Raw genomic sequence first — 25706 nt, 5'->3', positions numbered from 1 at the left:
GCTGTTGTGATATTGTTTGATTTTGTTTGATACTGTTGTCCCCCTGTTGTGATGGTTCTGATAATGCTTTCGCTGACAGTCTCCAATTGGTGCATGATCTTTGAGAAAAGCATTGCTTTTCTTTACTTTGGAGTCAGGAGACACTGTTTTGTTTATTGTCCTTCGATGGCCTGGAAGAAGTTGTGCAGTGTTAGATTTCATTAGTCTTCCTACCCATTGCATGTACTTGATGTGGCACTTTTCATTTGCTGAGTTTTGGATTGGACTACTGTTGAGACCATCACTATTTTTCTTTTATTTTCTTATATTTCTTATTTGGAACAAAAAGTTAAGGTTAAGAGTTGAACTTTGATTAGTTGCTTTTGTTAGAAGAGAACCAAAGCAGATGCCATCTGTTGGGAACTAGCTGGAAGATAATGTGAGTTAATTGTGGTTCTAAGGATGCTGTTAACAAATCAGAACCAAGCTGTTCCTCTGCTGCAGGCTGGCAGCTGGATGTTGATTTGGTGAGCCAAGGGATGACTGATGCTAACCAGCCAATCATAGAGAATGTTGATGGAAGGAGAGAAGAAAGTGGTTGTGACTGGGTTTGAGCAGGAGGCAGAATGATTTTGGGAAGCTTCTGGACTAGCCGCTCTATTTTTCTCTCTATAGTTTTCTTTCGAGTTATCAAATTATTGAGTGATCTGTGAAAAGAATCCTAGCCTGTAAGAAATAAATAAATATTTCTAGAAATCTGCTGGAACTGTTTACATTGGTGACTTCCAAATTTGAGCAAGATCTACAATACTATGTGCCTATGAACAAATCGACATTCAATGATTTCTTTGAAGGTCTGGTCATTTGAAACTGCTTACTTGAATTTGCAAAATACAATTCTTTTATTTTCTTTTATACTTATCTCTGAACTGTGTTGATCTGTTTTTCAGTCTGTCTGAGAGAGATGAGGATTACGATTAAAGAAGATTGGATTTAGGTTGTAAATATTAGTTAGATTAGTTTTGTCTCATTGTTCTAAAGTCTCGATGATGATAAATTATTAATTTTTGTTTGAGTTATAAACTTAGTATCTAAGATCCATTATTTGTAAAGTCTGGTTAGGTGCAGTTGGGCAATTTTTAAGGCCATTGAATGTTTTAATTTCATGTGTTGTGACTGCAGTCATAGTGAGGGTGATTTGTTTTGACCTGTTATCCCTCTGTAGTGGTTGTAGTGGTATCAATTATTTTTGTTGTTTTTGCTGTACTGTGGGATGATTTTGACATAACATGTGGACTTCATGTTATATTGAAAACTTGGCCTGTTTGTCGATTAATCTTATTGAACTATTTTGAAGACTGTAAGATATAAATCCAGTGATCTGACGACATGTCTCTTGGACTGCAAATTTAATCTTGTCATAAAGCCCTTCCAGTTTGGCATTGTTGCAATCTGTGAAAGCAAGACGGGATGCATGTTGCTTTTGCAGGTGTCAAGCAGTTTAAACGTCCTGAGGTCATGCAACCCTATGTAAATGTAGGTTCTTGTTTAAATGGCCAGCGTCTTTATAATCCTTTTATGGATCCTAAGTTTATTTTTGTCAATAAACATCTGATTTACTGTTGAAATAAAAATCTGCAAAATTGCCTGGACATATTTGAGACACCACTTTGTTAAAAACAAACCAAAATATGGTTAACTAAGCTAAATTTCTGTCTGGGGTTGGACCTGTCTTGTAATAACATCAACTGGGATCATAAACACACTAAACTCTCAACTTAAACAACACCGGATTTTTATTATGTTAATGACATACTAAATACATATCAAGAATTAATGAAATTTCAATTTTCTTAAGTACTAAGGAGGAAAGACACATCACTATCTTTCTTTCCCGCATTTTACAGAACTCTCAGATGAGCAGAAAGAGTTCCAGGCTACAGCACGAAAATTTGCTCGGGAGGAAGTGGCTCCAGCAGCTGCTGACTATGACAGGAGCGGAGAGGTCAGTGAACTATATTGATGGTAGTTCATCACTTTTGTCACTAGCTCTGAGAGGTACATTTATCTCGACTCCATTCCTGACACTCCTTTGTTCTCCCCTCAAACTCTATTTGGGTATCTCCCCTACCCTGGGTCATCCCTGTTTGCGTTCTCATTCCCTTATACTCTTATTGTTAACGCAACAGAGAGAAAAAGACGTGACTATTTGGTGAGTTATCTGTTATTCAAAATAAATCTATAGAATTGACAGTGCGGTAATAGACGAATCAATACAGCTAGCCTAAGATGGAGTTTGTGCTCCACACGGACTTTCACCCATCCCTGTCCATCTCCATTTATTAGCCTGTCTTTCCAGCTCCCTGATTTAAAATATCTGCACTATTCACCTGAGGAATCCGGTTCCTGAATCTCACCACCGTCAGCTTGAAGGAGTTTCTCCTGAATTTTTATGAGCCTAGTATACCCAGTCTAGTATTTAGTCCCCTAATTCAGGCTTCCTGCACAAGTGGAATCATTTTCTACTACCTACTCAGTCAAAGCCTTCCATCATTTTAAACCCCTCTATCAGGTAAGCCCACATTCTCTGTTGTAGATAGAAGAGCCACCCTTTTAGAAAGGAGATTAATCAACCCACTATGTATTTACAAAGAGAAATCATTACTGATTAGTGTGAAAATTTGGCCGAATATTTGGAATAGATGCACTCCTATTGTAAGTCTTAAAGTATCTTTTTGGAGGCTAGCAGTGGATATTAATGGCTTATATAAATGGTGCAACAATTCCACTACAAGATGCCAGAAAGCATTGGTAATTGGAAGATCACTGGGTTGATATTGGGGATTCCAGTACTGTCCTGTGAGGAGCAATTGGTTCGACTGAGCCTGTTTTCACTGGAGTTCAGGAAGATGAGAGGTATCTGATTGTAACACATAAAATTATGATATGGTTGACAAAGAATAGATGCAGAGAAGTCTTTTCCCCTGATTTGGGGAGTCTAGGAGCAGGGATAGTCTCAAGGTACAGGTGTAGCCCATTTAGGATCACAGTGAGTAAACTATTCTTCATTCACCGGATAGTGATCTCTGAAATTCTCTATCACAGAAGGATGTGGAAGCTGGGTCACTGAACATATTCAAGTAAGAGAGAGATCAGTTTTTAGATATTGAAATATCAATGATTATGTGGAGAAAGTGAGAATATGGAATTGTAATAGGCATTGGTGCAGCAAGCTTGAAGAGTCAAGTGGTCTACTCCCATACATGGTTTTGTTTAGGTAAAGGAGAAATGAATTGTTGTAATCTTGATGGTGTGGGGAGGTTGCAGTGAGGCAGCTGTGTGTCAATGATTACCTTTCTTTTCTTTCCAGTATCCTGCTCCCCTTATTAAGACAGCATGGGAACTGGGCCTGATGAACACGCACATTCCCGTGAGTTGCGGTAAGCAAAGACTAGCAAAGGAACGATAAGTGATTGAAGTGGAAGCTGTTGGGAATGCACATCAGTAGCTTCATTTTGCTAAGCCATTTTTGCAAACTGGGAGATGAGTGTGACAAAGGGTGCGGGGAGGAATGAACAACTAATAACCAAGAGACTTGTAAAATGGTCTCCATGTAAAAAAAGATGTACAGGCATGAGAGAGGATGCAAAAACAGCATGGCAAGGACAATACCAGCACGTAAAGTGATAAGGAAATATGATCAGGCTGGGGCTGATTTCCCTAGAAAAGAGAATGTTGTGGGGTAACCTGATCAAGAGTTTTAAAATTATGAATGAATTTGATACAGTAGGTGCAGCAAATTTCCATTTGTTGGAGGGGGCAAATACAGGAGTTATAATAATAAGATACACTGAGAATCCAATAGGGAAGTCATGTTTGCCCAAAGCATGGTCTGAATGTGAAACTTGCAAGCTCTGAAGTTTGAGAGAGAAATAATATAGATACATTTAAGGGCAAATTAATCACACATTGGAGAAAGGAATTGAGGATATGCTGATGAAACAGTGCTGGAGAAGGCTTGTCTGGAGCATAAAGTCAATTGGACTGGTTGATCTGAATGAATTGTTTCTGTGTGGTAAGTACCATGCATCTATTACGAAAGGTAATATTTTGTCAGAGGGAGTAGTTTGGATCCACTTTTGAGGTTAAGTTATGAGGACAGTTGCACTGACTGAGTTTGTATCTTCTTGAGTATCCAAGATCAAGTTGTAATGTGATTGAGGTTTTTGATGAAAGGTTTGATAGAAATTAATTCCGGGGTGGATGATGTTCAAGTCTTCAGAATTAGAACTAGGCTTTTCAGGTGGGATGTCAGGAAGAACTCAGGGTAACTGGACCCGAAATGTTAACTAGCTTTCTCCTCCACAGATGCTGCTAGACCTGCTGAGCTTTTCCGGCAACTTTGTTTTTGTTCCTGATTTACAGCATCTGCAGTTCTTTTGGTGACAAAAAGAAGCTGCACAGAAAAGGATACCCTGAATACTGTAAGAAAGTGCTGCAGATGTGGAGTGATAATGGGAACTGCAGATGCTGGAGAATCCAAGATAATGAAATGTGAGGCTGGATGAATATAGCAGGCCCAGCAGCATCTCAGGAGCACAAAAGCTGACGTTTCGGGTCTAGACCCTTCATTAGAGAGGGGGATGGGGTGAGGGTTCTGGAATAAGTAGGGAGAGAGGGGGAGGCGGACCGAAGATGGAGAGAAAAGAAGATAGGTGGAGAGGAGAGTATAGGTGGGGAGGTAGGGAGGGGATAGGTCAGTCCAGGGAAGACGGACAGGTCAAGGAGGTGGGATGAGGTTAGTAGGTAGGAGATGGGCGTGCGGCTTGGGGTGGGAGGAAGGGATGGGTGAGAGGAAGAACAGGTTAGGGAGGCAGAGACAGGTTGGACTGGTTTTGGGATGCAGTGGGTGGAGGGGAAGAGCTGGGCTGGTTGTGTGGTGCAGTGGAGAGAGGGGACGAACTGGGCTGGTTTAGGGATGCGGTGGGGGAAGGGGAGATTTTGAAGCTGGTGAAGTCCACATTGATACCATTGGGCTGCAGGGTTCCCAAGCGGAATATGAGTTGCTGTTCCTGCAACCTTCGGGTGGCATCATTGTGGCAGTGCAGGAGGCCCATGATGGACATGTCATCTAAAGAATGGGAGGGGGAGTGGAAATGGTTTGCGACTGGGAGGTGCAGTTGTTTATTGCGAACTGAGTGGAGGTGTTCTGCAAAGCGGCCTCTGCTTGGTTTCCCTAATGTAGAAGAAGCCACACCGGGTACAGTGGATGCAGTATACCACATTGGCAGATGTGCAGGTGAACCTCTGCTTAATGTGGAAAGTCATCTTGGGGCCTGGGATAGGGGTGAGGGAGGAGGTGTGGGGGCAAGTGTAGCATTTCCTGCGGTTGCAGGGGAAGTTGCCGGGTGTGGTGGGGTTGGAGTGCAGTGTGGAGCGAACAAGGGAGTCACGGAGAGAGTGGTCTCTCCGGAAAGCAGACAGGGGTGGGGATGAAAAAATGTCTTGGGTGGTGGGGTTGGATTGTAGATGGCGGAAGTGTCGGAGGATGATGCGTTGTATCCGGAGGTTGGTGGGGTGGTGTGTGAGAACGAGGGGGATCCTCTTTGGACGGTCGTGGCGGGGGCGGGGTGTGAGGGATGTGTTGCGGGATGTGGAACACAGTTTGGAAGTGTTAGGAACCAGCATTATGCACCTCATTTGTATGGTTAACTTAAATCAATGAACTTCATCTGGCTGCTTAATGCTATTGCTTTTTCTGTGTTATAGAATCATAAAATGATTTGGTGCAGGAAGTGGTTTTTGGGTACCTCAAGCTTATGCTCACACTTTGCAAGAGCTTCCAATTCATCTTACCTGCAGCCTTGCAAATTTTTCCATATCAAGCATTTATCCAATTCCCTATTTACCAGGCTCGTTCCATAGTTGGGTTTTGTCGTGGTTAATTTAACTTGAAGTTAGCATTACTGTCTATGGAACAAAAGGCATTGATGGGTGACTTAATAGGGGTGTACAAGATTGTGACAGGTTTAATAAAGCAGTCAAAGAAAAGCTATTTCCAATAACTGATTGTGCTCGGACTAAAGTACCCAAATTTCTGTTTTTGAGTAACAGAGATAAACAAAGGAAAGAACATTTTTGGTAATAAAATTCCATTGATGGTGGAAATTGCAAGGAATGATTTCAAAAACAAATTGATTGGACACCTAAGGGAAATAAAGTTGAAAAGCTCTGTGTATCAGTTGGGAGGAGGGAGCTGTCTGGATTGATCTGAGAGAGCTGACATGGACTTGACGTGCCAAACAACCTTCTCCTCTACTGTAATGACACTAAATCTAAAAATTACCAGTCCCTCTTGTTTTAGATTGCCTCAATAACTCCTGTTTTCTCTACTTTCTGCTTAAACAATAGGTGGAATGGGACTAGGCATCTTTGATTCCTGTGTTATAACTGAAGAAATAGCATATGGTTGTACCGGCATTCAGACTGCAATTGAGGCCAATTCACTGGGGGTAGGTTTGCACTGTTTATTTGATGATTCTTAAAATGATTAATTCTTAGGGTGAATAGAAAAACTGCTGTGTCACCCATTGAGTTGGTGCTGGGCAGGAAATAAAGTCTTAACTTATGGATGCACCATCGCAAGCAAGACCACAGCAACCGGTTTCACAAGTGCAACAGGTTTATTTCTTCACTAAAATGCATTAACTCAAGATTAGTTACATCATACAAGCAATCATAACAATGCATTAAATGAATCCCTTACTGCTATCTGCAATGTAACACTCCTAGAAATGACCCAATCAATTCCATTCTGACAGGGACTGGTTCCAGCATTGTCTGCTGTGTATTAATTTAAACTCTTCCTTGATCTTCCAGATTTCTCTCCTCTTCTCAAGGAAGTATCACAAATGCAGAATGGCTTCCTTACCTTGCCAAGTGGCTGTTCTTGGTGTGCTTTTAAAAATGCATTTCCTAGTTATGGATGCCAATACCATTTGTTGCCTATTGAGAAGGTGGTGGTGGATTTCCTTATTGAATTCCTGCAGTCCTTGTGTTGAAGAGATACCAACAGTGCTGTTAAGAGAGGAATTTCAAGGCCTTGCCCTAGAAGGAGTGGAGAAATAATTCCAAGTCAGGATAGACATAACATAACAAGCAGGAGCAGACCATATGGCCCATCGAGCTTGCTTCACCATTTAGTTCAATCCTGGCTAATCTGGGATTCAACATCACTTTCTTGCCTGCTCCCCATATTCCTTGTTTACCCGAGAGACCAAAATTCTGTCTATCTCAGCCTGAAGCATATTCAATAAAGAAGATGCCACCCGAAGGTTGCAGGAACAGCAACTCATATTCCGCTTGGGAACCCTGCAGCCCGATGGTATCAATGTGGACTTCACAAGCTTCAAAATCTCCCCTTCCCCCACTGCATCCCAAAACCAGCCCAGCTCGTCCCCTCCCCCCACTGCATCACACAACCAGCCCAGCCTGTCCCCGCCTCCCTAACCTGTTCTTCCTCTCACCTATCCCTTCCTCCCACCTCAAGCTGCACCTCCATTTCCTACCTACTAACGTCATCCCGCCTCCTTGACCTGTCCGTCTTCCCTGGACTGGCCTATCCCCTCCCTACCTCCCCACCTATACTCTCCTCTCCACCTAACTTCTTTTTTCTCCATCCTCGGTCCGCCTCCCCCTCTCTCCCTATTTATTCCAGAACCCCCTCCCCATCGCACTCTCTGATGAAGGGACTAGGCCCGAAACGTCAGCTTTTGTGCTCCTAAGATGCTGCTTGGCCTGCTGTGTTCATCCAGCCCCACATTTTATTATCTTGGATTCTCCAGCATCTGCAGTTCCCATTATTTCTGATAGCATCTATACCCATCTTGGCTTGAGAGTTCTAAAGATTCACAACCTTGTGAGTAAAGAAATTCCCCTTATTCTTAATTCTAAAAGTTCAGCACTTTACCTTGACAATGGGCCCCAATGTAATAGTTTCTTCAGAGGGCACAAGCTGTTGGTGTTTGTGCGCGACCCCATCAGAATCTTGTCTGCTTCAATAAGATCACCTCCCATTCATGATGGTTTTTCAAGACTATTGAATTTACTGACCCTTTCCTAATTGGGCAACAGTGTCATCCCAGAGACCAAGCTAGTGAGCTTTCATTGTACTGTCTCTACTGCAAGTGGATCCGATCTTAAATATGAAAACTAATCTGGGTAGTGTATGTCTCAAGGGGATCTTGGAGGTAGTAGTATTTCCCTCCACCTGCTGTCCTCGTCCTCTTGGACAATGGAGGTACCTGGTTTGAGAGATGTAAACTTTGGCATTGCGTAGACCAGAGGATGTGAGGAACATCAAGGCCAGCTGGTGTCCACACTAGTGCTTGTTCCAATAAAATTCATAGAGTTTCCTATGGGAGCAGGAACCTCATTTTCACATTTGGAAATTGAAACTAAGAACAGTAATTTCATCTCCATGATATCCTAGTTGTATTATCACTGGATTGTTAACCCAGAGACCCAGATAATGTTCTGAGGCCCTGGGTTCAAATCCCTCCATGGCAGATGGTGGATTTTGAATTCAATAAAAATATCTGGAATTTCGAGTCAAATGATGACCATGAATCCATTGTTGATTGTTAGAAAAACCCATCTGATTCACTAATGCCCTTTAGAGAAGGAAACTGCCATCCTTTCTTAGTCTGGCCTACATGTGACTCCAGACCCACAGCAATGTGATTGACTCTTAACTGCCCTCTGGGCAATAAATGCTGATGCCCTCATCCCGTGAATGAATAAAGCATAAAAACCTGATTACATCAGCCCAAAGTGGGGATTTGGCTTTGACCCACCTGCTTAAAGTAGGCCACCTTGGAGTTTTGATGCAAGTATCTGTTTAGTTCCACTCCCTTCTGATGTTTTCCTGCAGCTTTGCAATCATTTTTTCATTTTCACCTAGTTATTCTGTTTTCATTTGAAAGTTACTATTGAATCTGTTTCCAACATCCACATATGACCCCGGTTCAATTCCACCCTCGCGCGACGGTCTGTGTGGAGTTTGCACATTCTCCCTGTGTCTGCGTCTGTTTCCTCCGGGTGCTGCGGTTTCCTCCCAAAGTCTAAAGATGTGCAGGCTAGGGTGGATTGGCCGTGCTAAATTGCTCGTAGTGTTCAGGCATCTCTAGATTAGGTGAGTTACAGGGGGATGGGTCTGGGTGGGGCGCTTCAAGGGTTGGTGTGGACTTGTTGGACCGAAGAGCCTGTTTCCACACTCCAGAGATTCTATGATTCTATATACAGCGTGTTCCAATTCATAACTTGCATTTTCAAACAAAGAAAAATCATGTTCTTCCTTCAGCCTTGCACCCAGCCGTTGCTCATTATCTTTCCCCAAAACCCACCACGTTTGCATGGAAAATGCACCACCACCTGCTTGTTCCCCTCCAAACCACTCACTATCCTTAGCTGGAAACCTATCACCAGTCCTTCAGAGTCAAAATCCTGGAACTCTGTGTGTAACAGCATTGTGTGTGCACTTACACCCCACGGACTATAGCGATTCAAGAAGGTGACTCACCACCTCCTTCTTAAGGGCTGAGAGATAAACACTGACATTGTCAGCAACAAAGGAAAAAATAACCTCACTCTCCCGGGTATATATAGAGTCATAGAGATGTACAGCATGGAAATAGATCCTTATGTGACTCAGTTTGAAATAGTCTTCTGGAATAGTGAGACTTATTTTAAATTTCTTTGAGAGACTTCAGTTCAGTTAGCAGGATTTTCTTTGCACAACACTGCTAACTTTAAACTTGTGCCTTTCATGTTTCAAGCAAATGCCAGTCATCCTCGCAGGCAGTGAGGAACAGCAGAAGAAGTACTTGGGACGAATGACTGAGGCTCCGTTGATGTGTGTGAGTGTAGCTAAATATAATGGTTCACAAAACCATTCACTGCAAAAACAAAATCCACAGTAAACACCTACAGCTAATAGAGTTCTCCTCCCTTCTCAGGCATACTGTGTGACAGAACCCGGCGCTGGCTCTGATGTAGCTGGCATCAAGACCAGAGCAGAGAAAAAGGGTGACGAATACATCATTAATGGTCAGAAGATGTGGATCACAAATGGGGGCAAAGCGAACTGGTATGTTTCCAACACTGTTGAGTTCTCCAAATTATAACAACTTGTATTATTATTATCAATGGATGATTCGGGAGAGGAGGCTAGCTAGTCCATCATGCCTGTATCAGTTCATTGAAAGCACTACAAACATAACTCCTCTGGCCTCTTCTGTTACCAACACTTGCTTCCCCCACCCACCCACCCTCAGATTGTTGCAAATGCTTACCTGATAATGCAGAGCTTGATTATTACTGAAGAGAGAGGCATGCTGTCAAATCTTTTCACTTTGCAGTTACCAGGGCACAATTGCAAGAATACCAAATCTTTTTAAAAATACAAAACAAGTCATACTGCAAAGAAGTGGGTGTTAATTGTTTGCCGTGGACTCTGATTTATAGAGTCGTTGCCATGGTATATGCACCAGGAACGGGTTAACTGCTAAACTTTTGTTTGAATTTAAATCAGGGAAATTGACACTCGTCAAAGCATTGCCATAGGGAGTACACCAGGGAATACCTGCCTGATAAGCCTTTTGTCATTTGGAAAGAGCAAGCAGTGGCTGCCATTGCTTTTTTAAATTCATTCATGGGATGAGGGTGACACTGGCTGGGCCCAGCATTTATTGCCCATCCCTAATTGCCCAGAGGGCAGTTAAGCATCAGCCACATTGCTGTGTGTCTGGAGTCACATGTAGCCCAAAGCAGGTAAGGAAACCTGTTTCCTTCCCTAAAGGACATCAGTGAACCAGTTTGGTTTTTCTGACAGTCGACAGTGGACTCTTAGTTCTCAGACTCTTAATTCTTGATATTTGTTGATTTCAGATTCCACCATCTGCCAAGCATTGTTTCTAACTCAGGTCCCCAGAACATTACCTGCTACTCTTGATTAACAGCCCAGAGCTAGGTTGTTGCCAGTCCTTGCATAATATTGTAAAATAGCTAGCTTCATTCATTGCTCAAATCTTGAAATAATTTGCTCTTCCAGTGTAGTCTGACGTAGACTTAGAATTTTTCTGGACCAGACATCACAAATTTAGGCCCCTGCATGAGTTTGCACTACATACAGTGAGCAGTGAACTGACTGGGGAGCCTACTTGGACATCAACCTTGCCCAGTGAGCAATGGCTCAGGCCATGTTTATAGGATTACTGATCTTATAGTGTGTGGAACTGTAGGAATCCAAACATGCACATTGACTAGTGAATGTGGGCTTACAGCCAAAGCAGTGGAGGACATGTTAGTAGCTTTCTCAACAAGTATGTTGATGATAGGGAGCTGTGTTGACTGCTGCATTTCAAATGTTAATTTGAGTACAAAACTCAGACCATTGAAACATGTGAGGAAATTCTTCCATACAGCTGCTGATTCAAGTATAGCAAACCTATATGAAAATATATGAAAGGTAGGAGGTGAGGTGTTCTTCCATCGATGATGCAGTTAATTCCAGATGTTTGTATAATGAGCATAAAGTGGGGTTGAGATAGATTAGCCATTATCTTACTGTGTAGTGGAGCAGATTCAAGTGTCTCTTCTTATTACATTCTTCTTTTGCTGGAAATTGTCTGTCAAAATGAAGATGTTCTCTGGAAGATTTCTTCACTGTTTAATTGTCACAATGATTTGATCAGCAACACCCCACCCTCTCTAGACAGGTGTACCAAGGCATTTCATGTACAAGATGAAAAGCAAGAAGAGTGGTGGGTGCATGGAATGCACTGCCAGCAGTGGTAGTGGAGCCAGGTGCATTAAGGACTTGCAAGCGACTCTTGGACAGGCGCATGGAGGATAGTAAAATGTAGGGTCTACAGGGTAGATTGATCTTAGTAAGATAATAGGTTGGCACAATATCGTGGGCTGATGGGCCTGCACTGTGCTGTACTGTTCGATGTTCACACAGATACAAAGACTTCCAGCATTCCTGTCCAATAATTCCCAGTTTAGTAACAAAATTAAGTTGTCAATTATTGTGGGAATGGCAACATTCAACAAGAGGCTTAAAGGTACATTCACAGTCCACATTTGGGCTTGCTCAGATTAAAAAGCCTGGTCTAATTAAACACATCTCCAGATGGGATAGATTTGATACATGGAAATGTCATTATCTGTGGTGTGGGAGCTGATACTGTTGCCAGGCGAGTGAGTGAAATGGAAGTTCCAGAGAGGTTTATTCTTTGGCTCCGAGAATTATCTTATTTGGAAACTGCAGATTGGTAAATGAATATATTTGTTTTTCTTGTATTACAGTAACTTAATCTCTGTATCTTTCCAAGGAAAGAGGGATGATAGTGAATCTCTCGCCTTCAATCTGTATCTTTTACTCTTTTTTTTCCTGTTTCTCCTCTTTCACTGTTTGTCTGTTTGGGTTGGTTTCTCCAGCTACTGCCCCCAGCCTGCACTGGCTGTTCAAAAGAGTTCACTGGTTACATCACAAATGGTGCAGAGGAGGTTTACCAGGATGCAGCCAGGGGTGAAGTATTTGGTTATGAGGAGTTCTGGAAAAGCCAATGCTACTTTTTGTAGAACAGGCGAGATTTAGAAGTGATTGAGTTGAGGTTTTGAAAGAATATATAAATAAAATCTATTCCCAGTGGCAGATCAATAAACAGAGGCAATAAAAAGCAGGGATGTGGATCTTTCTAACAAGTAGTGTGTGAGATGGGCTGAATGGCCTTCTGCATAGACCCATTCTCCCCTGCTGTTGCTTCATAAACCTGTAAATGTTGGCTTCTCCAGATTTTATCCAGCTCCTTTTTATTATTGAATCTGCTTCTGTTTTACGTTCAGGCAGCACGTTTCCTGTCATGAAAATAAAACCCTCTCTATTCCATTTCTGGCTCTTCTATGAATCAAATCTGAGTCCTTTGATCACAGACATTTTTGTCAGTGGAACCACATTGTCTTTATTTATTCTTGCATAAACCCTTCAAAATTCTGAACATTTTTATTAAGTCTCCCCTTCAGCATCTTCAGTCTGCAGAGCAGCCAAACTGAGGTCAAACCAAATGGGACAAAGCTCCAGTGGTGGCAAAATGAGACTTCTGGGCTTCGAGCAGCTGCTGGTTAACACAACCTGGAGGCTCCGCACAAAGATCTGTGATCAATCAAAGCCCTATAAACCAATTTTTAATTTTGTTTACTTTTGCCAAGAGTTGATCTGTTGAAGCAACATGAGGATCTATCATCAATTGTCTCTATTGCAAGGCCTTAAAAATTCGGAACAGAAGTAAGCAGTTCAGCCCTTGAGTCTGCTCTACCATTCCTCACGTTCATTTTCATCCCCATTTCCTATAATATTTGAATCCTGGATTGATGAAGGATCTGCAAGGAAGACAATCCCAGATTCTCAGTTCTTTTGACATGACTGTTCTCTCATCCTCGGTCTCTCAGAATTACAGAATTATTACAGCACAGAAGGTCGTCATTTGGCCCATTATGCCACATCAACTGTCCAAAAGAGCATCTTGGCATATGCCATCCTTTTTTTAAATCCATGTAATCCTGCAAATTGTTTCAATTTAAATAATGCCTCAATTTAACCTGCCTGCACCACCTTCCAGGTAGTCCATTCAAGATCCTGAATAATCACTATGTGGAAAGGATTGTTTTTTTTTCTCATCTCTCATTTACTTATTTTGCAAATCAGTTTTAAACTGTTCCCTGTTGTTTTCGGTCCTGTTCCAGTAAATCTCGGTATTCTTCTTACAATGTGGTGCCCAGAATTGAACATAGTCATCCAGCTGGGGGCTAACCAGCGATTTATGAAAGTTTATATTTCTGGGATAGCTTCTTTAAAAAAAATGGTATTTGGACTGCAAGTGAAACTGCAAGCTTTATCTACAGCCATAATGTGAAATAACAGTTTTTTGGGAGTTTCGGAATGGAATCTCCCAGTCAGAGTTGGAGGATGGTGTCACCTCCAGGGGCAAGTAAACAATCTGAAGCTGAGCAATCTCCAGGATGTTGCAGCTTTTCTTTAATAACTTGCTCAGGAAAATGGCTTGACCAGGGTCTGGACCTATTATTCCCGAAATGGCGGGACTATCATACGTCGAAAGATTGGAGCAACTGGGCTTGTATACACTTGAGTTGAGAAGGATGAGAGGGGATCTGATTGAGACGTATATGATTATTAAGGGATTGGACACTCTGGAGGCAGGAAGCATGTTTCTGCTGATGGGTGAGTCCAGGACCAGAGGAGACAGTTTAAAAATAAGGGGTGGGCCATTTGGAACAGAGTTGAGGAAAAACTTCTTCACCCAGAGAGTGGTGGATATATGGAATGCTGTGCCCCAGAAGGCAGTGGAGGCTAACTCTCTGGATACTTTCAAGAAAGAGATGGATAGAGCTCTTAAAGATAGTGGAATCAAGGGTTATGGTGATAAGGCAGGAACAGGATACTGATTGTGGGGATGATCAGCCATGATCATAATGAATAGTGGTGCTGGCTCAATGGCCTACTCCAGCACCTATGGTCTATTGTCTATTATAGTATGCCCTTCAGCATTTTGGAGACTGAAAGAGGAAAGAAAAACACCTAATTGTAGCAAATAGGTTTATTTTAAAAAAGAAAATTTGGAGTGGGTCATTTGCAAATAGTTGATCATTTCTAAACATTTGTTTTGCTCCAGGTATTTTCTCCTTGCTCGTTCGGATCCAGATCCCAAAGCTTCTGCAAGCAAAGCTTTCACTGGCTTCATTGTAGATGCTGACTCTCCCGGAATCCAAGTTGGAAGAAAGGTAATTGGCGTGTGCTTTTATGCAGAAATATTTCAGTGATTCAAGAATTGACTAGAGTAAACTATTCGCAGGTAAAAAGAAGACTGACAAGTTGAAGACTTTCAAAAGTGTGAAAATGACAGTTCAGAGGCATTATTTTCCTGTTAGTGAAAGGTAGCACTGGTAAGATTAGGGAATAGTGGATGAATAAAGACATTGAGGCCCCAGCCAAGAATAAAAATAGAATCAGATATAGACAGTTAGGACCAAACAAATATCTTGAAGAGTATAAACATGGTAGGAGAATTTTTAAAAGAGAAATCAGGAGAACTAAGAGCCTTTGTAGACAAGGATAATCCAAAGATATTCTACAAGTACATTAAGAGTGAAAGAGAAACTAAAGAGAGAATAAAACCTCTCAGAGATCAACAAGGTCATCTGTCTGTTGAATCTTAGGAGATGGGAGAGATGCTAAATGAATATTTTGCGTCAATTTTTATTGTGGAGAAAGAAGTGGATGCTAGAGAACTCATAATAAATATTGATGCTTTGAAAACAGTTCACATTACAGAAGAGGAAGTGCTGGAGATCTTAGAAAATGTAAACATGGATAAACCTCTGGGAGCTGATCAAGTATACCCCAGGATGTTGTGGGAAGTTAGGGAAGAAACTGTGAGATCCCTTGCAGAAATATTTGTATTTGTCTAGAACAACAGGTGAGGTGCTGGAGGACTGGAGAATGACTAATGTTGTGCCTTTATTTAAGAAAAGCTGTAAGGAGAATCCTGGAAACTACAGAACTACTTACTACAGTAAGTCTGATGACGGTGGGGTAAATTGTCAGAGATAGTTCTGAAAGATAGGATTTACATACATTTAGAGCTAGCAAGTTTTGAAAAGATTTGTGGCTCAGGTTGAGGTTGTGGATGTGAGTTTGCTCGCTGAGCTGGAAGGTTAGTTTTCAGACGTTTCGTCACCATTCTAGGTAACATCATCAGTGAGCCTCCGATGAAGCGCTGGTGTTATGTCCCGCTTTCTATTTATCTGTTTAGGTTTCCTTAGGTTGGTGACGTTATTTCCTGTGTTGGTGATGTCATTTCCTGTTCTTTTTCTCAAAGGATGGTAGATTGATTTGGAGCCAATGTGTTTGTTGATGGAGTTCTGGTTGGAATGCCATGCTTCTAGGAATTCTCATGCGTGTCTCTGTTTGGCTTGTCCTAGGATGGATGTGTTGTCCCAATCAAAGTGGTGTCCTTCCTCATCTGTATGTAAGGATACTAGTGACAGTGGGTCATGTCGTTTTGTGGTTAGTTGATGTTCATGTATCCTGGTGACTAGCTTTCTGCCTGTTTGTCCAATGTAGTGTTTGTCACAGTTCTTGCAAGGTATTTTGTAGATGACGTTCGTTTTATTTGTTGTCTGTATAGGGTCTTTTAAGTTCATTAGCTGCTGTTTTAGTGTGTTGGTGGGTTTGTGGGCTACCCTGATGCCAAGAGGTCCGAGTAGTCTGGCAGTCATTTCGGAAATGTCTTTGATGTAGGGGAGAGTGGTTATGGTTTCTGGGCCCGTTTTGTCTGTTTGTTTGGGTTTGTTGCTGAGAAGTCGGCGGACTGTGTTCATAGGGTACCCATTCTTTTTGAATACGCTATATAGGTGATTTTCTTCTGCTCTTCGTAGGTCCTCTGTGCTGCAGTGTGTGGTGGCTCATTGGAATAATGTTCTAATGCAGCTTCGTTTGTGGGTGTTGGGATGGGTGCTCCTGTAGTTCAGTATTTGGTCCGTATGTGTTGTTTTCCTGTAGACGCTGGTTTGAAGTTCCCCATTGACTGTTCGCTCAGTGAACAGGAAAACAACACATACGGACCAAATACTGAACTACAGGAGCAACCATCCCAACACCCACAAATGAAGCTGCATTAGAACATTATTCCAACAAGCCAGCACAGAGGAACTACGAAGAGCAGAAGAAAATCACCTACACAGCATATTTGAAAAGAATGGGTACCCAATGAACACAGTCCGCCGATTTCCCAGCAACAAACCCAAACAAACAGACAAAACGGGCTCAGAAACCATAACCACTCTCCCCTACATCAAAGACATTTCCAAAATGACTGCCAGACTACTCGGACCTCTTGGCATCAGGGTAGCCCACAAACCCACCAACACACTAAAACAGCAGCTAATGAACTTAAAAGACCCTATACAGACAACAAGCAAAACGAATGTCACCTACAAAATACCTTGCAAGAACTGTGACAAACACTACATTGGACAAACTGGCAGAAAGCTAGCCACCAGGATACATGAACATCAACTAGCCACAAAAAGACATGGCCCACTATCACTAGTATCCTTACATACAGATGAGGAAGGGCACCACTTTGATTGGGACAACACATCCATCCTAGGACAAGCCAAACAGAGACACGCACGAGAATTCCTAGAAGCATGGCATTCCAACCGGAACTCCATCAACAGACACACTGGCTCCAAATCAATCTACCACCCCCTGAGAAAAAGAACAGGAAATGACATCACCAACACAGGACATGACATCACCAACCGAATGAAACCTAAACAGATAAATAGAAAGCGGGACATAACACCAGCGCTTCGTCGGAGGCTCACTGATGATGTTACCTAGAATGGTGACGAAACGTCTGAAAACGAACCTTCCAGCTCAGCAAGCAAACTCGCATTTAGAGCAATAAGATTGATTAGGGATAGTCAACATGGCTTTGTGCAAGGGAAATCGTGTCTCATAAACTTGATTTAGTTTTTTGAGGAAGTAACCAAAATGATAGACAGTGAAGTGGTTGATGTTGTTTACATGGACTTTAGTATAGCCTTTGATAAGGTTTGGCATGGTAGACGAAAGTTAGATCACATGCGATTTATGATGAGTTTGCCAATTCAGTATAAAATTGGCTTGGTGGGAGGAGACAGGGTGTGGAGGTTTCTTTATCGGACTGGAGGCCTGTGACCAGTGGTATTCCACAGTGATCGGTATTGGGTGGACTTTTATTTATCATTTTTATAAATGACTTAGATGAGCATATAGGAGGCATGGTTAGTAAGTTTGCGGATGACACAAAAATTGGTTGCATTGTAGACAGTGAAAAAGCTTATCTAAGATTACAAATGGATCTCGATTAATTGGGTCAATGGTTTGAGGAGTGGTAGATGGAGTTTAATTTGGATGAATGAGAGATATTGCATTTTTGTAAAACAAACAAGGACAGGACTTATACAATTAATAGTAGGGCCCTTGGTATTATTGCAGAACAGAGACACCTAGGGGTTCAGGTACATAATTCTTTGAAATCTGCATCAGAGGTAGACAGGGTGGTTAAGAAGGCATTTAGCATGCTTGCCTTCTTTGCTCAGACCTTTTGAGCATAGTAGTTGGGATGTCATGGTGAGGGTGTACAGGACATTGTTGAGGCCTGTTCTGGAGTACTGTGCAGTGTTGGTCACCACCATGTTATAGGAAGGATATTACTAAACTGGAGAGAGCTCAGAAAAAATTTACCAGGATATTGCCAAAACTGAAGGGCTTGAGATACAAGAAGGGGCTGGATAGGCTGGAACCTTTTTTTTGCTGGAGCATAGGAGGTTGAGGGGTGACCCTATAGTGGATTATAAAATCATGAAGGACATAAATAAGATAAAAGCAAAGGTCTTTACCCCAGAGGGGAGAGTTCAAAACTCGGCATATTTTTAAGGTGGGAGGTGGGGGTAGGTGATGGCCTAGTGGTATTATCGCTAAACTATTCATCCAGAAACCCAGCTAATGGTCTGGGGATCCGGGTTTGAATCCCACCATGGCAGATGTTGGAATCTGAATTCAAAACTTTTAAAAAAAGTCTGGAATTAAGAATCTACTGATCACCGTGAAGTCGTTGCAGATTGTTGGAAGAACCTATCGAGTTTAGTAATGTCCTTCGGGAGAGGAAATCTGCCACCCTCACCTACTGTGGGCAACACATCACTCCAGACCCACAGCAATGTGGTTGACCCTCAGTTGCCCTCTGAAATGGCCGACCAAGCCACTCAGTTGTACCAATTGCTAAAAAGTCTCCACAAAATGAAACCAGATGGATCACCAGGTATTGACCTAGGTTCTGGAAAAGACAATGGCAGAAACAGCTCTGTCAACCATGCAAAGTCCTCCTCTCTAACATCTGGGGTGAGTGCCAAAATTGGGAGAGCTGTCTCATGACAGTATCGGTAAGGGTGACCATTGCACAGTCCTTTTGGAAATGAAGTCCCACCTTCACATTGAGAATAGCTTCTGTTGTGTAATGTGGCACAACCACAATGCTAAATGGGACAGTCTTTGAATTGATCTAGCACCTCAAGACTGGGCTCCAGTGAGGTGTTGTGGACCATTAGCAGCAGCAGAATTATACCCCAGCATAATCTGTAACCTCGTGGCCTGGCACATCCCCCACTCAATCATCACCATGAAGCCAAGGGATCACCCCTGGTTCAGTGGAGAGTGCTGGAGGGTGTTCAGCACCAGGTTTCAATGTGGCACTTCTCGCTGAAGATTGCTGTGAATGCTTCAGTCTTGTCTTTTGCGTTGCTGTGCTGGGCTCTTGCATCATTGAAGATGGGGATATTTGTGGAGCCTCCTCCTCCCGTGAGGAGTTGAATTACCCATCACCATTCATAACTGGATGTGGCAGGACTGCAAGCTTAGATTTGATCCGTTGTTTGAGGGGTCGCTTAGCTCCATCTATCACTTGCTGCTTTCGCTGTTTGGCGTGCAAGTAGTCCTGTTTCTTGCCCTCCTTTAGGCTCACCCAGTCCCCCTCCACCGAAACATACTCATCTGCTTGACGGAACTTGTCCTCACCCTCAACGACTTTTCCTTCACTCCTCCCACCTTTGACAAACTGATGGGGTGGCTATGGGCACCCATGTGGGTTTGGGCTATACCTGCCTCTTTGTAGGATACATGGAACAGTCTGTCTTCTGCAGCTACACTGGTACCATCCCTCACCTCTTCCTCTGCCACGTTGATGACTATTAGCGCTGGCTCATGCTCTCATGAGGAGTTTGAACAGTTCATCAACTTTATTAACATCTTTCACCCCAACCTCAAATTCACCTGGATCAGCTCTGATACCTCCCTCCCCTTCCTGGACCCTTCTGTTTCCATCTCTGGTAACCATGTCAGCAGCAACATCCATTTCACACCCAACTGACTCCCATAGCTACCTCCTCACACCCACCCTCTTGCAAAAATGTGATCCCATACTCTCAATTCTGCCTCCTCCTTTGCATCTGCTCCTGGGATGAAACGGTCCACTCCCAGTCATCTCAGATGATCTCCTACTTCAGGGACCATAAACGACCCTTCGCTGGTGATTCAAATGCCTCCAAATGCATCTCCTGCTTTACCTGCACTTCTGCCCTCAAGTCCCCTTCCCCCAACACCAATAAGGATAGAGCTCCCCGGTCCTCAAATGCCACCGCACTAATCTCCAAATCCAACACATCATCCTCTGCCACTTCGGCCGCCTACAATCAGACCGCAACATCAAAGAGATAGTTCCCTCCCCACCCCTATTTGCCTTTCGTAGGGACTGCTCATTTCATGAGTCCCTCATCTGCTCCACACTCCCCACTAACCCCACTGTACCTTTCCTTGCAACCGCAGGAAGTGCCACGCCTGCCCCTACACCTGCCCCCTCACCTTTGTCCCAGACCCCAAATAATCATTCCAGATCTGACAGGGATTCACCTGTATGTGTTCTAACCTGGTCTATTGCATCCGTTGCTCCCAATGTGGTCTCCTCTACATTTAGAGACTCAAGTACAGACTTGGTGACTGACTCGCGGAGCATCTGCGCTTTGTATGCAACAATCAACACCACCTTCCAGTTGCTAACCATTTTAATTCACCTGTCCTACTCCCTGGGTGAAATGTCCATCCTGGCCACCTTCAATGTCACAGTTAGGCCACACGTAAATTGGAGGAACAACACCTTACATTCTACCTTGGGAACCTACAGCCCAATGACCTCCACATGGAATTCACCAGATTCAAAACCTCCCCAACCCCCTGTCTTGACCCATGTCCAACCTCCCCCTCATCCCCATCTCCGTGGCCTGACATAAGCTGTCCATCTCCCTTCTCAGCTATCTGTCCCACCCTTCATATTGACCGGTCTGTACAACCCCTGACCTCCATCCACCTATCACCATGCCACCGACCTTCCCCGGCCCCATGGCATCCCTTTGTTTCTGAACCCCCTCCCTCTCCCCAGCCCGATGAAGGATCTCAACCCAAAACATCGACTCTCCTGCCCCTCTGATGCTGTATGACCTGCCATGTTCCCCCAGCTCCGCATTGTATCAACTCAGTTTGAGTGATGAAGCTTTTCAGTACCTTTGAACATATCCATTCAAAACAGTAATGGCTATCCTCTGTCCAATGATCATTTGGTTAACCATTTAAAATAATGACAGAGAAACATAGCCATGCATTAGCTCAACATGATATGTGAATCTTTTTAATATTGACCTGTATGTTGTTGGGCTAGGAGATTAACATGGGTCAGCGCTGCTCCGATACCAGAGGCATTGTCTTTGAAGATGTGCGAGTGCCTAAGGAGAATGTCCTTATTGGAGAGGGAGCTGGCTTCAAAATTGCAATGGGAGCATTTGACAAAACCAGACCACCGGTGAGTAGGGTTTACAGTGACCTAAATTTCTGGAGTGTTGGCTTGAGGCATTTGGCTATGTGTATACCATTCTCAGACGAGAAGTGAAGTTTTAAATGTTGAGTTGAAATCTTTGTTGGAACGAAGCCAGTACTTATGTCCTGTGGGAGTGTTGGAAGCAAATTCTGAAGCAAAGCTTCTTCTATTCAGTATGGAAATCTCCGTGCTCAATATAAACGCTAAAAGCTGCAGAATGCTTTCGATAATTTTTCCCATCCCATCCTAAGGGAGGATTCTTCAAGACTGTGAGATACATAATGTTGTGCTGTACATGATGCCAAATGAAACTGATCCCTTCTGCTTACCCTTGCTCCATATCCTTCCATTCCTTGCATATTCATGTGTTTACCTAAAAGTCTCCTAAATGCCTTTATTGTATCTGCCTCCACCACCACCTGTGATAGTGTGAAAAGAAACCTGGCCCCCTCAACCCCTTTGAACTTTCCCCCACTCACCATATATGCATGCCCTTGTATTAGACATTTCAATTCTGGGAAAAAGATTCTGACCGTGAACCCTATCTATGCATCTCATAATTTTATGAACTTCTATCAAGTCTCCTCTCAGCCTCCGCCATTCCAGAGAAAACAACCAAAGTTTTTCTAGCCTGCCCCTGAGCTCATACCCTCCAATCGAGGCAGCATGCTGGTAAACCCATTCTGCACTCTCTCCAGAACTTCCACATTCCTTCCTGTAATGTGGTGACCAGAATTAAACACAATGCTCTAAGTGTGGCCCAATCAAAGTCTTATAAAGATACAGGAGCAGAATTGGGCCATTTGACCCATCAAGTCTGCTCCGCCATTTGATCATGGCTGATATATTTCTTATCCCTTTCTCCTGCCTTCTCCCCGTAACCCTCAATCCCCGTACTAATCAAGAACCTATCTATCTCTGCCTCATATACACTCAATTACTTGGCCTCCACAGCCCTCTGCAGCAATGAGTTCCACTGATTAATCACTGTCTGTGAAGAAATTCCTCCTCATCTCAGCTGTCCCATCACTCTGTGGTCGCACCCTCAGGTCCTAGTCTCTCCTATTAGTGGAACCATCATCTTCACATTCAGTTTATCCAGGCCTCTCATTATTTGGTAAATTTCAATCAATTTCTCCCTCATCCTTTTAAATTCCATTAAATACAAACCCTGAGTACTCAACTGCTCCTCATGTGACAAGCCCTTCATCTCATGGATCATTCTTGTGAACCTCCTGTGGACCCATCTAATGCCGACACATCCTTCCTTACATTATGCGACCCAACACTGCTCTCAGTATTCCAAATACGGTCTAACCAGAGCCTTACACAGACTCAGCAGTACATAGAACATAGAACAGTACATCACAATACAGGCCTTTCGGCCCACGATGTTGTGCCAAACTTTTACCCTAAACATCAGGTCTATCTAACCTCCACCCCTACCTTATACTATCATCCATATGCCTATCTAATAGTCGCTTAAATGCCCCTAATGAGGCCGACTCCACTACCCTCTTTGGCAATGCATTCCACACTCCGACCACTCTGTGAGTAAAGAACCTACCTCTGATGTCTTCCCTATGTTTGCCTCCACTCACTTTAAAACTATGACCCTTCCAATAGCTACCTCCACCCAAGGAAAAAGTCTCTGGCTGTCGGCTCTATCTATACCTCTGATCATTTTGTACACATCTATCAAGTCACCTCTCATTCTTCGTTGTTCTAAAGAGAAAAGCCCTAGCTCGCTCAACCTTTCCTCGTACAACCTTCTCTCCATTCCAGGCAACATCCTGGTAAATCTCCTCTGCACCTTTTCCAACACTGGCACATCTTTTTTGTAATGAGGCGACCAAAACTGGACACAGTATTCCAGATGTGGCCAAACCAGGCTTTTGTATAGCTGGAGCATAACTTCACGGCTCTTGAACTCAATCCCTCTCTTAATGAAAGCTAACACACCATACGCCTTCTTAACAACTCTATCCACCTGGGTGGCAGCTTTCAGGGAACTATGGACATGACCCTCAAGATCCCTCTGCTCCTCCACACTGCCAAGAATCTTTCCATTAACCCTCTATCCTGCTTTCAAGTTTGTCCTTCCAAAATTAATCACCTCACACTTTCCATCTGCCACTACTCAGCCCAGCTCTGCATCCGATCAATGTCCTTTGTAACCTAGAACAGCAGTCTGCACTGTCCGCAACACGACCCACCTTTGTGTGGTCCGTGAACTTGCTAATCCACCCTTCCACTCCAACATGCAAATCATTTACAAAAATCACAAATAGAAGAGGACCCAGAACTGATCTTTGTGGTACACCACTTGTAATTGAGCACCATGCTGAATATTTTCCGTCTACTACCACGCTTTGTCTTCTAAGGGTCAACCAATTCTGAATCCAATCTGCCACATTTCCCCCTATCCCATGCCTCCTTACCTTCTGCATGAGCCTACCATGGAGAACCTTAACAAACGCCTTACTTAAATCCATGTATACCACATCCACCGCTCCACCTTCATCCACGTGTTTGGTCACCTCTTCAAAGAATTCAGTAAGGTTTGTGAGGCATGAGTTACCCCTCTCAAATCCATGCTGACTATCACAAATCAAACTTTGCCTTTCCAAGTGATCATAAATCCTACCTCTCAGAGCTCTTTCCAATAACTCGCCCACCTCTGACGTAAGACTAACTGGCCTGTAATTTCCAGGTTTATCCCTATCCCCTTCTTTGAACAAGGGAATGACGTTTGTCTCTTTCTAATCTTCTGGCATTATACCCGTGGACAGTAAGGATGAAAAGATCATCACCAAAGGCCCTGCGATCTCTTCCCTTGCTTCCCATAGAATCCTTGGATAAATCCCATCAGGCCTGGGAGACTTACCTATTTTCAGCTTGCTCAAAATTCCTAGCACATCTTGCTTTCTAACAGAGACCTCCTCTATCCTACCGGCATGTTTCATACCGTCCTCTTCTACAACTAGCTCCTCTCAGTTGTGAATACCTAAGAAAAGCATTCATTAAGGACCCCTCCTATCTCTTTAGGCTCTGGGCACAAATTCCCTATACAATCCTTGATCGGTCCTACCCTTTCTCTGGTCATTCTCTTATTCCTCCCGTACGTGTCAAAAGCCTTGGAATTTTCCTTGATCCTATCCACCAAGGTTTTCTCATGCTCCCTTATAGCTCTCCTAAGCCCTTTCTTCAGCCCCTTCCTGAATAACTTGTATCCCTCTAGAGCCTTTTCTGTTCCTCTTTTCCTAAACCTTACATAAGCCTCCTTCTTCCTCTTAACCAGTCGTTCTACCTCTCTTGAGAACCAAGGCTCCCTCACTTGACCACGTCTTCCCTGCCTGCTCAGGACAAACATATCATAGAACATTACAGCACAGTACAGGCCCTTCGGCCTTCGATGTTGTGCCCACCTGTCATACCGATCTCAAGCCCATCTAACCTACACTATTCCATGTACGTCCATATGCTTATCCAATGACGACTTCATTGTACCTAAAGTTGGCGAATCTACTACCGTTGCAGGCAAAGCGATCCATTCCCTTACTACTCTCTGAGTAAAGAAACTACCTCTGACATCTGTCCTATATCTTTCACCCCTCAATTTAAAGCTATGCCCCCTCGTGCTCGCCGTCACCATCCTAGGAAAAAGGCTCTTCCTATGCACCGTATCTAACCCTCTGATTATTTTATATGTTTCAATTAAGTCACTTCTCAACCTTCCTCTCTCTAATGAAAACAGCCTCAAGTCCCTGAGCCTTTCCTCATAAGACCTTCCCTCCATACCAGGCAACATCCTAGTAAATCTCCTCTGCACCCTTTCCAAAGCTTCCACATCCTTCTTATAATGCGGTGACCAGAACTGTACGCAATACTCCAAGTGCGGCCACACCAGAGTTTTGTACAGCTGCAGCATAACCTCTTGGTTCCGGAACTCGATCCCTCTAGCAATAAAAGCTAAAACACTGTATGCCTTCTTAACAGCCCTGTCAACCTGCGTGGCAACTTTGAAGGATCTGTGTACATGGACACCGAGCTCTCTCTGCTCATCTACACTACTAAGATTCTTACCATTAGCCCTGTACTTTGCCTTCTGGTTACTCCTACCAAAGTGCATCACCTCACGCTTGTCTGCATTAAACTCCATTTGCCACGTCT

At 43.3% G+C, this 25706-nt stretch overlaps 1 protein-coding gene across 3 annotated transcripts in view; it reads left to right on the top strand.

Moving 5' to 3' along the window:
- Nucleotides 1–25706, top strand: part of acadm (acyl-CoA dehydrogenase medium chain) — a 64457-nt gene that overhangs the window by 11564 nt on the left and 27187 nt on the right. For all 3 annotated transcript variants that reach the window (XM_048540068.2, XM_048540070.2, XM_048540067.2), the window contains 7 exons: nt 1887–1984; nt 3350–3419; nt 6391–6491; nt 9816–9896; nt 9996–10126; nt 14733–14841; nt 21378–21518. In XM_048540068.2, coding sequence (XP_048396025.1) covers nt 1887–1984; nt 3350–3419; nt 6391–6491; nt 9816–9896; nt 9996–10126; nt 14733–14841; nt 21378–21518 — 731 coding nt within the window. The remainder of the gene's footprint in view (nt 1–1886; nt 1985–3349; nt 3420–6390; nt 6492–9815; nt 9897–9995; nt 10127–14732; nt 14842–21377; nt 21519–25706) is intronic.

The sequence above is a fragment of the Stegostoma tigrinum genome, chromosome 8 (genome assembly GCF_030684315.1).
Source record: "Stegostoma tigrinum isolate sSteTig4 chromosome 8, sSteTig4.hap1, whole genome shotgun sequence".
NCBI lineage: Eukaryota > Metazoa > Chordata > Chondrichthyes > Orectolobiformes > Stegostomatidae > Stegostoma > Stegostoma tigrinum.
Note: the sequence above shows the minus strand (reverse complement) of the source record. Positions and strands in the feature narration are given on the sequence as shown.